The following is a 13864-nucleotide window of genomic DNA, read 5'->3' on the forward strand; positions in this document are numbered from 1 at the left end:
AATATAATAATATATAACAGAGAGATGATTTACAAGGAAAAAAATATCATCTCCCATAACAATTATGCATTTGACTGTTTCCCTCTCAGTAAGGCCAACATGCCGGGGCCAGGACAAAACCAAGAAATCTCATGCCAAGACAAAGACAGAAAGCAAGTTTGAAAACAGATATAGGGGATAGAAGACACAGTAAGTACCTCCCTGCCCACTATGGGAGGTCAGGAACCCCACCCACAATATTGTCGAGGTTCACTCCACAGTTTGTAAGGTTTTACATTGTAAACTTGTTAAAACTCTGCACATAATACTAATAAAAAGTACAAAGATTAAAAATTTTCCTTGCTGTTTCTTTGGTGTTTTTAACTTCAGATCTATCTAAGCTTTTCCACTAAATCATCTTCCTTTTTACTGGTGCTGAAATAACTTAGTAGTACTGTGAAACCTCTAAAAACAATTTAGTAAACAAATAAACATTTCTTTATTGATTTGGATTTTCATAATGTCATGTACACAAATTGCAATATTCAACAAAGTAAAAAAAACAAATCAACATTGTAATTAAGGCATTCAGACTCATCATACCCTTTGTACAACCACAGAATGAAAGTTTACAATGGTCGCCGTTATTCATGCATATAAAGATTTATGGCTAAACAATGTTATTATGATCAATTTATAATTTTGGAGCGACAGTTCAAGAAATAGAAAAATGAAGTGTTAGAAACCATCTTTAACTGAAAGTAAAAATTTAATTGAAATTGAAAAGTACCAATAATAAGTTATGTTTGTCAATAGTCAAATTCATCTATCTTCTTTACGTATAACTCGTAAATTCAATTTACTCTGATAATTTTACAATTTAATATAACATATGCTTTAAGTTTTATGTTTTTAAGGGTTTTACGGCGCTTACAACACATTCATTTAGGTTATATCAGCGCCAGTAAAAAGGAAGAAAATGGGATAGTAAAATGTTCTAGAATTACAATTAAAGCAACCAAGAAAAAGTAAGACAAAGGGGAACTGAGAACAAATAGGGATCAGATGTAAATTCCAAGAGCATACCACCAATGTACTTAGTTTGAAATCACCTACAAGTCTCATCCAGACACAAGCACAAAATCCAACAAAGAGGAATACACTCAAATGCTTACATTATACATTCAAAATAAAAATAATAATACATAGCAGAGAGATGATTTACAAGGAAAAAAATATCATCTCCCAAAACAATAACTATGCATTTGACTGTTTCCCTCCCAGCCAGGATTCCGGCCAGAGCCAGGACAAAACCAAGTAATCTCATTCCAAGACAAAGACAGAAAGCATGTTGGAAAACAGATATAAGGGGATAGCAGACACAGTATGTACCTCCCTGCCCGCTATGGGAGGTCAGGAACCCCACCCAGTTAGAATGACAATTAAAGCATCAAAGAAAAGGTTCCAACTAACAGGGATACACTCAAATGTTTACAAATCACATATAATATGTAAACAAAACAATACATGCATAACAGAGAGATGATTTACAAGAAAACAAATATCATCTCCCAAAACTCTAACTATACATTTGGGTCTCCCTCCCTGCTCGGGTATCTGGACAAAACCAAGTAATCTCATTAAAAGACAAAGACAGGAAGCATGTTGGAAAACATTCAGTGCCTCCCTGCCCACTATGAGAGGTCAGGAATGGGGTGACTAAGACCAGCCCCCAAATATGCCCCACATATGGAAAACTATTAAACAAACATGATAAAATGTACTTGACAGCGTTAGATTTCAACATTCCCCATAATTTAGAAAAAGAACACTGGAGAGGTTATTTAATACGCTTCAACAGTCGTAACATCACTTCCCTCGTAATGACGCATGGTAACTTAGTAACTGGCTCTAAACTATCGGAACAATGGCGGACGCTCTTACTCTTATGTAATATTTCTCAGACGAACATAAAAGCGTATCCAAAGGGGAAAAAAAACATAAATCTGATCATGTTTTGACTTTTACACATTCTGATCACAAGATATATGAAAAGTTCTAACCAGCATGAAGAATAAAAAGTACCGATTTTCTTTGTTAAGAACCACGATGGCCGCCATCTGGGCGACGTGATATACTATTGAATCCAATTGTCAAGATATACCTTATAAAGATGTTAAACGGTGATTTAAGATTAACTCTTTCAGCGCTGTGCAGCCAGAGCAGAATCTGTTCTACTGGCCAATGGCTACACAGTGCGACCGGTCTTGAAAGGCAAAAATAATAATGTAATCCAATCCTGCTTTTTACAAAAAAAGTACTGTAAATTGAACCAATGGTATAATTTCTTTCATCAGAACATTCAACTGGCCCTAGGGGTTATTTTAATTGAGATTTTGCACCGAATTCGCTTTGTCTTAGCTTGTCATTCTCATGCTGCATCAATCAGGTGTCAGCCATTTTGTGACGGAAATGCGAATATAGCCTCAGCACTGAAAGATTCAAGACTATCATCAACTGACTTTAGTCACCCCATTCCACAATACTTAACACCGTCTACAGCTTCTGGCCGCTTAGTATTCATTAACAGAGAGATGATTTACAAGGAAAAAAAATATCATCTCCTAAAACTATAACTATACATTCGACTGTTTCCCTCTCAGCCAAGGACTCCGACCAAGGTCAGGACAAAACCAAGCAATCTCATTCCAAGACAAAGACAGAAAGCAATTGAAAAACATAAGAGGGGATAGAAGACACCGCAAGTACCTCCCTGCCCGCTATGGGAGGTAGGAACCCCACCCAGGGTATGTTGTTTAAAAATCTTTTAAGAGTTTTACAGGGCTTGCAAACACATTTAGCTCATATTAGCGCTAGTAAAAAGGAAGAAAATGGGAAAGCCAAAAAATTATAGAATAACAAATAAAGGTACCTAAAAAAAACAAAAAATTAAAAAACCCAGTAAGACTATGAGGACACAATGAGAGAAAAACATCAATATGGATAATTGATATAAATTGTGACCCAACACGTCAATGTGGTATATTATCTCGGAATAATTAAGTAAATTTCATTTAGAGTCAAAACATCTGAATTTTTTAAAATTTAATTTTTTTTTCTCAAAGTTTAAGTAACAAAACTCACTCTCCCCACTCATTTATATTAACTGAAATTTCATCTTTTCGGCTTAAAATTAAATTATTTGAAGTTCATCCAGACATAATACCATTTAGAGACGATTGGTCACATATCTCTTGTAATGACTTCATCTGTAGGACCTTATTATAACATGTACATTTTCAATATAAATTAGGGAGCAGGTATGGGTGTGTGTATGAAACGGATCTAGATAAAGCAAAAAAAAAAAAAAAAATTCCCAAAAAATGTTCCCGCCTCTTCTGTTTTTGTTTTTGTTTTTTAAGCGTTTTATGGCGCTTGCAACACATTAAGTCATATTAGCGCCAGTAAAAACGAAGAAAATGGGATAGTAAAATTTTTGTTTGTTGCTTTAGGTCTCTTCCAACACAATTGAGGTTATATGAGAGACCGCTGAAACAAAAAAACAAGCAATCTAACAAAAATAGTACAAATGTAAATCAAAATCATAACCTAAAGATATCATAAGCTAAATTATAAATAACCAAGAATAAACAGGCAGAAGATTTACAGAAAAAAAATATCCCCTGTCAAAAATACAATCACAAACCAAAGAAGCAGGATAGGCTAGTAAAGAGAAGAAGAAACGACATCACTATCGGATCGTACACCCATGCGAACATCATAGGTATATGATTCAAGGGTGATGCTCCCATCCAACCACCCGCTGGGATAGTAAAAAGTTCTAGAGTTACAATTAAAGCACAAAAGAAAAGGTGAGACAAAGGGGAATTGGTTCAAATAGGGAACAGATGTAGATTCCAAGAGCACACCACCAAAGTACTTAGTTTGAGATCACCTAAAAGTCTCATCCAGACACAAGCACAGGTCCCAACTAAGCGGAATACAGTCAAATGTTTACAAATCATATAATATAATATGTAAACTAAACATAATACAATGCATAACAGAGATGATATACAAGGAAAAAAATATCATCTCCCAAAACTACTATAACTATACATTCGACTGTTTCCCTCCCAGCCAAGGAACTCCGACAAGGGTCAGGACAAAACTAAGTAATCTCATTCCAAGACAATGACAGGAAACAATTGGAAAACGGGTATGGGGGGATAGAAGACACAGCATGTACCTCCGTGCCCACTATGGGAGGTCAGGATCTCCACCCAGGTAGGACCTTATTAAAACATGTACATTTTCAATATATATTAGGGAGCAGGCATGGGTGTGTGTATGAAACGGTGCTAGATAAAGCAAAAAAAAAAAAAAAAAAATCCAAAAAAATCTGCCTGCCTTTTCTGAGGATCGAACCTCAAACTGCTGACACTGTTTCATGCACACTTTTTAAAATTCTTATATAAATCTAAAGCAACTAATGTGGCAGTGTTAAAAGAGTAAAGAGAGTTATTAATTACATTAGATTTTTTAAAAAATCAAATCTTGATTGTCTTGCTGATGCAGCTGATTCTAAAACGAAATGTCGGTAGTCTTTAGCATGACTGAAACAGACGAAGATCTGAACACAAGGTCTTTGACAATATTCTCGCAACCAGGGATGATTTGATGTATGATGGATGGAGTGTGATGCACGATTTATCAGCTGTTGTACATAACATAATGAGAATATGCCATTTATTGTCATAATATGATGTTGGATACAAGAATATTTTCATCTTAATAAACTTCAAAGGTGCATGCGTCTAACTTTTCTGTCAAGCCAAGAATAGGTATTTTTTTATTAGTTTTTGGATGCTTCGCAGTGTTTGTGACACTTTTAGGTCAAAAGAAAGATGATGGGGTAGCCAAAAAAAATGATAGATCTAGCGTAAGCTTTAATAAACATCTGGACCTGGAGAAAAAAAAGCAAGGCAAAAGAGACTAGTCAGAGAAATTGTTTTGTTTCTAAGGGTTTTAGGGCACTTGCAACACATTTAGGTCATATCAGCGCCAGTAAAAAGGAAGAAAATGGGATATATAAAAAGTTCAAGAATTACAATTAAAGCAACCAAGAAAAGGTAAGACAAAGGGGAATTGGTTCAAATAAGGAACAGGTATAAATTCCAAGAGCACACTATCAAAGTACTACGTTTTAGATCACTAAAAGTCTCATCCAGACACAAGCACTTCCCACTAAAAGGAATACACTCAAATGTTTTACAAATTGTATATAATATAAAGAAAACATAATACAATGCATAACAGAGAGATGATTTACAAGGAAAAAAATATCATCTCCCAAAACTAACTATACATTTGACTGTTTCCCTCTCAGCTAGAGTATCCGGCCAGGTCCAGGAAAAAACCAAGTAATCTCATTCCAAGACAAAGACAGTGAGTTGGAAGACAGATATAAGGGAATAGAAGACGCAGTAAGTGTCTCCCTGCCCACTATGGGAGTCCAGGAACCCCACCCAGAAAAAACGACAAAAATGGGGTAGTAAAAAGTTCTAGAATTACAAATAAGCACCCAAGAAAAAGTAAGACAAAGGGGAATTGGTTTAAATAGGGAACAGATGTAGATTCTAAGAGCACACTGTCAGTGTCCTTAGTTTGAGATCACCTTATTGTCTCATCCAGACACAGGCACTGGTCCCCACTAAGAGGAACACACTCAAATATTTACAAATCATAATATATGTGAAACCAAAATTAATAATACAGTGAATAACATGGAGATGATTTACAAGACAAAAAACATCATCTCCCAAAACTCTAACTATACATTAGACTGTTTCTCTTCCAGCAATCTCATTCCAAGACAAAGACAGAAAGCATGTTGGAAAACAGATAGAAGGGGACAGAAGACATGATGGGAGATCAGGAACTCCATCCAGTAGTTGGAGAACAAAAAGACAACAAAAGTAGAGAGTAAAACTAATCTGTATTCAATCTCACCAAATAAACACAGACACCGGATCTAAACTAAGAGGGATAGGTATACTGTATTCATTAATATTATTGATATATTTATTAACAACTGACAAAATAAAAGAGATGATTTTCAAGGGAAGACAAAGGTCATCTCTTAGGGCCACATACTCGTATATCTACTTTACTGTCTTCCGCAAGTCAAGCGGAAGGAACCCAACTGGGTTCTGGGGAAAACCAAATATCCAGATTGAAGACAAAATACAGAAAGTAAGGAGACAACGAGAATTTATTTTTCCTGGTCAGAAGACTGAATGGCCCCATCCTAGAAAATACTTCACGTTAAATACCCGAGGCATCTAGATCTGATCCAAGCATAGAGCTAGAAAACTTTATTGTGCATTTCGCATTACAGACAGAGAAATATACTAATTAAACTAACATTAAACAAGATAATACACCAAAAAAAAAAGAGACATTTAATTCTATATAATAAATGCATGGAGTTTATGATCATGAGCAACATTGATGAGAGAATGAATTTAATTTCTGTGAATAAAATGAGAATTTTTAGATGTTATTGTGGAATAAATTATAAATTTAAAAAAACAAAACAACATGAATGAAGAGCAAGAATAGAGAAGTAAAGGAAGCTCTCTCTCTCTCTCTCTCTCTCTCTCTCTCTCTCTCTCTCTCTCTCTCTCTTCCATCTCCTCATTTTTTTCTCCTTTATATATGTGGGATGTTTTTTATCAGTTTTTACATGTATATTACACTTTTACCCAAAGAATTAAATTGATGAAAAACAATTCTCTTGTGGAGATACTAAAACAAGTCGTATAATAAGTAACAATTTGCTGTACAGGTTGATATTAGTCTAACTTGGAGAAATAAGTTGGTTTTTTTAAAGAGCAGTTAAGATATTGTACTTCCTGCTCCTCCTTTAAAAAAAAAAAAATTCACCTTTGCCAAATTCAAAAGTTCACTCTAGATTCACTTGGATCTGGGATAAAAATTTGGAATGAGTTTAATTTTTTTAAGTTTAGTTTTTAAGGGTTTTACGGCACTTGCAACACATTAAGGTCATATCAGCGCCAGTAAAAAGGAAGAAAACGGGATAGTAAAAAGTTCTAGAATTACAATTAAAGCACAAAAGAAAAGGCAAGACAAAGGGGAATAGGTTCAAATAGGGAACAGATGTAGATTCCAAGAGCACAGTCAAAGTACTTAGTTTGAGATCACCTAAAAGTCGTATCCAGACACAAGCACATGTACCAACTAAGAGGAATACACTCAAATGTTTACCAATCATATAATATAATATGCAAACTAAACATAATACAATGCATAACAGAGAGATGATTTACAAGAAAAAAAATATCATCTCCCAAAAGAATAACTATACATTCGACTGTTTCCCTCCCAGCCAAGGAACTCCGGCAAGGATCAGGACAAAACTAAGTAATCTCATACCAAGACAATGACAGGAAGCAATTGGAAAATGGGTATGGGGGGATAGAAGACACAGCATGTACCTCCCTGCCCACTATGGGAGGTCAGGATCCCCACCCAGAATTTGGAATGAAATTACATCTGGCAATGGTGCATCGGAGTAAAACAACAACAATAATCGATATAACACTAATAAAATAACAAAAGTTATCATTGCCATTTTTAAAATGTACCATGTAAAACACATATATTTTACTCATTTGTAACTTTGAAATTAAAATCACCTGCCTCATTCAGAGAACAATTTTCCTTGTAGTCATTAGCAGTTCCACTCCTAAATGTACAATGTAACGAGATCAGTCATTTAAAAAAAAAAAAACAAGATTCCTGGCAAAATGTTGACATCTTTCTTTTTTCAGTGATTTCTCTACGGCTAAATCGTTGCTTCATTTGAACAACAATCCAAAAGGAAATTAAAATATTATATCCGTCGAACAGTTTGCTTCTCTGTATACCTGACACTAATTTCAAATACAAAGCAATGAAACCCCATTTTTTTCCCCAAAAATTTATTCATACCTAGCAGTTTAAATTTCTTTACTTCTTATATCAATAAATGCCAGTCAATAATTTTTTTTTTTTAGGAGAGTTGATCCCAATTGGAAATTTTAGTACTTATGATGTCCATCCAAGAACTTGCAGATCTAAATGTGCTCTCTAATATCCAAAACGGAAACCGAGGAGTTGTGAAGCCCATGCATTGTATAAGGCAGTGCCATGAACTCCTTTGATTTGGTATTTAGAGCGATTCACAAATGGCTTTTGTACCGTGCTACATTCTGAGAACTCCTGGCTAACGAAAGAAAGCACTTAAGTCACTACTTTCATTTGAGTAATTCTTGAGGTGTTGTATGTTAAATGGCCCATTAATATTTTAAACCGGATTTAACGTGAACAAAAAGCAGCAATATATAGTTAACTTCCAGAATGTTCCAGAGTTAATTTATGTCTTTGCATTGTTTTATACAAACTTGAATATAAAGTGTTGAATTAACGCGTCATCCGAGATACTGTTTTGCCAAAGCCCGTAAGAATTTGGTGTTCCTGACATGGATAGCCCTCTTCTGAATTTGGTCTGGATTGTTAGAATTTATATCCATCTGTGTCAGAGCTCGTAGTGCTGCCTGTCTCTTATCCATCTCTCCTTTCTTGGTGTGGAGGTGAACCAGAAACTCTAAAATACTCACATCCCATATACAACAGTAGTAAGCGTCCATGGCATCGTATACATTGCGTTCTTGTAATGCTTTCAGCGCAGTGCTGTAGTCTATTTCATCTAGAAATTGACACAACACGGCGACTTGAGTGTGACATTGAAGGTAAGATGAGCATTTGATCATTCGACGATAAACAGAATTGTCATAAATGGAACGAGGGACGGGACACGTGAAAAAATCTGTTGCTACTACACCGGCTTCCAAGTAGAATTTCATGGCGGATGAATAGTGGCCTTCCAGGAAGTAGATGTCGGCCTGTGTTCGAAGCCAGGACGGTTGTGTAGGGTTGACCCTTAAACTGTGAGAAAGAAGCATTTTGAGAGTTTCTTCAACGGAACATATGGTACCGATGGGGACGTTGATAGCGGAAGGCCAGAGATGAATGTGATCTGTGTTGATTTCACCACTTATATCGTCTTTCAAGATGCTGTATAATTTGGCGAATAGTGACATCAGTATGGATAAGACGGTGGGTTCTTTCATCTTTTGCACAAAACTGATGAAGAGATTTCTGGGAAGGATGCCATACTGCTGGTCCCTTCGCATTGCACTATCACGTGTAGTCTGGGGACGTTTGGCATTTCCTATGAGAAAAGAAAAAATAATTGAAAAGTAATCAATTTCATATTTTAGACATTGTTTAGAACTTTTGATTTTTATTTTAAATTGTTTATTGGTTTGTGACTGCTCTTGTTTTAAACTACTGTCTCTTGGGCAGTCTTGAGCTTATGGATTTGAGGCAAAAATTAAAGTGAAATTCAGCATTAAAACTATCATGTGACTATTTTTTAATTTATATTTTCTCCCACATTAGAGCATTAAAAAAAATAAAAATTTTTTAACAAAATTGATAAAGCGTGATTCACGATTAATCAAAAGAAAATTTTATATTTTCCGTCCTGCGACATAAAATACATAATTCGCATTGTAATCTATTGAGTGTAACGAAATATATTAGAATTCAACAATTCCACTTGTTTTCTATCTGATCTTCATCTTCCATAAATCTTTAAATCTTAAACCTCAAATCTCTCATTACAGTCTTGGCCCTATGCCAAGTGGTGCCATCCAATTTCTTTCCTCTCCTTTCTCCACCATCCTTTCACCGTGTGTTTTGGGCCTTCAGGCTTTTAGGGGCAGCATGGCTGAGCTGAACGGTCTTTGCTTTTTACCCAAAAGTTACTGAGTTTGAATACCCACTGCGTTGTGTGGCCTTGAACATGTCACCTTGCCCTAGCTCTATTTGCGGTACTGCACTGCGGCCGACGCCTGGGTATTCCAGTCTTCCCTTAGAATATACCCTATAAAGACTTATTTCCCCCATCTAATTAATAAAGGGAATTTTATATATATATATATTTTTTTTTTTTTATTCCTTTCCCTCTAAAGCCCAGCTTATGTTATCATGTCCTCATAAATGTTCATATTTTTTTTTATATGTCATTTTAAACCAGACGGCATGTCTAGAAAATGAATTCAGTGATTAAGCCACACTCTCATACAGTCTGCATAATGCATCAACTGTCTCCCTTCACCACCCTTTCAACCTGTGTTTGGTCAGCTTTAGAGGCCTCTGATCTAAGTTTACAAATTACTGAGTTTGAAACCATGCGTTGTTGGTGAACAGACTGCCTTAGTCTATTAAACCATTATCTTCCTTAAATACCCTTGTACTTATTTAAAGAGGATTGTATATTAAACATTACTTCCTTAAAGCCCAGCTTAGTATCATGTTGATAAATGCAATTTGTCATTTAAACATACGATGCTCTAGAAACTTGAATTGTGTTAACACAGGCTCTGTCATATACATTACTGATCCTTAAACTCTTGTAACTTGTTGTAACAGAGGCTTGTCAATCAAACAAAGAAACATGGAAGAATATGAAGAGAAAAGAGAAAGATTTAACAAAGAACATCTCATTTCTAAATTGCTGAATGCAGCGACTACCAAAACCCTAGTAAATATAATATCAACAAGTTACCAGGTTGATATATTCCCAACACAGCATCCCAAAGATCTCTGGCCTGCTTTCTGATGTTCTTCTTTCCAATTAAGTCTTTGATGAGGCATGCAAGCAGGCGACTAAACTGAGTGATAATGTAAAAGAAAGAAGAAATTATTATGCAATAAAGAAATGACAAGTGGGTAACTACTTTAAATTGTTTTTAATAAAAGTCAAGCCAGGTTGCATATAACTGAATTTTTTTAAAAAACTAATAGAATATATGTTGATGACAACATTGCAATCAAGTAAAGAGAATACCAATGAAGGCACAGATGCTATTTTTTGTTTTATTTCTTTTTCATCCAGTAAAAGAAATACTTACGCATAGACTAATACAAAAATAAGTTTAAAAAGTCTATCAAATAAAATTTGTTTGATTTATCAAATGGTTCTAACAAAGGTTGTTTTTGTCATATTTGTTGTCACAGTTTAGGAAAGACAAAAAGATTTAGCGATTTCCAAAATAAACGTAACAAATTCACATATGGATATAATAAGATGAATAAATATCAAATCATGGTCACTAAGGGTTACACAGGTCAAAAAACCTTTAAATACCCTGTTGTTCTTGTAAGTATAAATATATAATCGTTAAAAACAAACAAAAGAAAAGATCAAATATCAAATACCTCTATAAAACCATCTCCTGTGTTGTCAAGGTTAGACAAATACTGCCATTCTTGAATATTACACAGAAAAGCACTGCAGTATTCCACCACTTCTATTCCGGGGCTGATTTCTGCAAAATTCAAATGGAAATCCCATTCACTTCCTTTTGATTTTTTTTGAAATAGAAAATTCAAATAAAACTACTCCATGTTATAAATTCCTATAAGCTTTAGATCAGAAATGGATATTTAGAAAACAATTTTTGGACAACAAACTTGATTGAAAATGAAAATCCAATTCTGGACATTAATACTTATTTTTCTTACAAACGGGAGGAAATACACCTAAAGTCACAAGATTTACCTATGCTTCACTCAGATCCTTGCGATTCCTCAGTTTGATAAACGATGCTAGTGCTAGCCTCTGTTTCAAGATTTCAACGAGACATTGGATAAAGTTGGGAAATGTCTATGACCAAAGTAGAATGAATTATTCGGCACGACATTCAGACATATGCTCGATGAACTCTGCAAATGCAACGCCCTACCCTATCCCCTCCCCCTCCCACCCACCCACACACACACACACAAACACACACAAGAAAATACTGAAGTGAAAAAGGTGAAGGATTACCTTGTCCTAGCCTTATGAGAGTAAGGCAAGACTTTGACTGCTTGGTGAGATCTACCATGCTGAGTTCATCACTGATCATCTCGTTGAATGAGAACTGACTGAGTTCTGCTAGAAGTAGTTGCCACCCAATATGTTTTGCCATGACGTAGGAAAGGTTTGTCATCAAGGACTGGGACACACGCAGCAGTTGGCGAGCTCTCTCGTAAATCTGAATTCAGTAGGAAAGTAAAAGCAAACAATTAATTATTTTAAAAGAAATCATGAAGTACTTACTGGTTGGTGTTGTGATAATATATTTGTGAGAGGGATTAAATGACCTTATAGAGATATCAATAAACCAATACCAAATTAATATAGATAAAATAAATAACTAGGGAGACAACATTTTGTCAGAATATCAAAGTTTTAATATTCTTCCATCTAAAATTGCCAATTATTTTCACTCTTTTCATTTTCACATTCTAGTTAAAAAACAACCCAGCTTCTGGTCTTATGATTTACACCAATATTAAGACCCTCCAAGTTTCACTAAGGAAAAACCTTAATATCTCTTTCATCTTTAAAATAAGCAATGCTGGCACAGTCAGTTTAAGTGAAAGAGAAGAAGAAGAAGAAGAAGAAGAAGAAGGTGAAGAAGAAGAAGAAGAAGAAGAAGAAGAAGAAGAAGAAGAAGAAGAAGAAGAAGAAGAAGAAGAAGAAGAAGAAGAAGAAGAAGAAGAAGAAGAGGAAGAAGTGAAAATGAAATGAGGGAGAAGGAGAAGAAGAGGAGGAGAAGAGTTCTCACAAAGAAAACACACACACACACATGACATCAAATCGTCTGATAATTACCCGTAAGTCCATACAATGGCGTGCTTTAGCGATGAGAACATAAACATAAATACGTTCAAACTCTCCCAGTTTATCCCCAGCTGCCCCAGACTCAAGCAGTTGTTTCAACTCTTTGGGGACTTTCCACTGAGGAAAAATAAATATGTACATGTGAATTAGAAGGGAGAAAGAAATGTGGTGGAAAAAGCAATGAGACGCAATTCAAAAATTCATTTTCATAGTGACTTTTAAAAATTAGTTTGTGAACATGAAAGCGATATAAAAGAAAAGTATGATCTATTGCTGAAGAGATTTTTTGGGGCGAAATATTTCAAATCCTCTATAAAAGTCTGTCTGTTAGTAACTAATTATTAGTTTAAATTCAACACACTAATTATGAATAGAAAAATCTGAATGCTCATTGGAGGTAATGACTAATCATATAGATAAAATTCGGTCACCCAGCTCCAATGTGCCATATTGCAGAGTATGCTAGAATTCGGTATGCTAGAATCCAGCGATTACTGTACCCGAATAGAACAGAAAATTTATTTTTTTCCCCACCACTAACCTTATCATTTAGAGAGATTATCTGTATGGCGTTCAGTCCCCTGTTCTCGTAAAGCTCGACAAGAAGATCTCGGATAAGTTTTGGGTCATAAACAGCCAAAAGTTGGCCTTCAACATCACTTACATTATATGATGACTCTGAAACAAATAAAACATTATTTTCAAAATATTTTTCAACCTGATTTCGGAAATGAGATATTATTGGCTAATAATTTTTTTTTTAAAAATACAAACAAAAATATACATTTTCTGAAGCTTGTTTAGAATTCAAAATCAGAAAAAGGGTAGAAATTATACAAAGCTATCATTTAATAGAAAAGTCAATTTTCAATATTCTGTACATCATTTAATGTTCCTTATCCCTTGTCTTCTCCCTTTTATTATCAATGTCTCACTGTCTGAATGGTAAAATCCCATTCATCTTTTTGAAGTGTTCCTTTAATCCATAATTTCCAATGCTTTAATATTTGAGCTTTTTATATAGCGCAATATCCACTAAACGTGCTCAAAGCGCTATACAAGGGGTCCCTGGTCAACAGC

General features: G+C 34.9%; 1 protein-coding gene across 1 annotated transcript in view; it reads right to left on the minus strand.

Annotated features, from left to right (window-relative positions):
- Nucleotides 1-459: 459 nt before the first annotated feature.
- Nucleotides 460-13864, minus strand: part of LOC144977536 (integrator complex subunit 8-like) — a 28020-nt gene continuing 14615 nt past the window's right edge. Inside the window, exons 15-20 of the mRNA XM_078922856.1 lie at nt 13326-13462; nt 12776-12901; nt 11945-12152; nt 11332-11441; nt 10679-10784; nt 460-9277 (exon numbers count right to left, since the gene is read on the minus strand). Of these exons, the coding sequence (XP_078778982.1) occupies nt 8475-9277; nt 10679-10784; nt 11332-11441; nt 11945-12152; nt 12776-12901; nt 13326-13462 (1490 nt within the window). The 3' untranslated portion in view covers nt 460-8474. The remainder of the gene's footprint in view (nt 9278-10678; nt 10785-11331; nt 11442-11944; nt 12153-12775; nt 12902-13325; nt 13463-13864) is intronic.

This window comes from Berghia stephanieae, chromosome 7 (assembly GCF_034508935.2).
Source record: "Berghia stephanieae isolate SIO BIC M18660-M18661 chromosome 7, UCSD_Bste_1.3, whole genome shotgun sequence".
Lineage (NCBI taxonomy): Eukaryota > Metazoa > Mollusca > Gastropoda > Nudibranchia > Aeolidiidae > Berghia > Berghia stephanieae.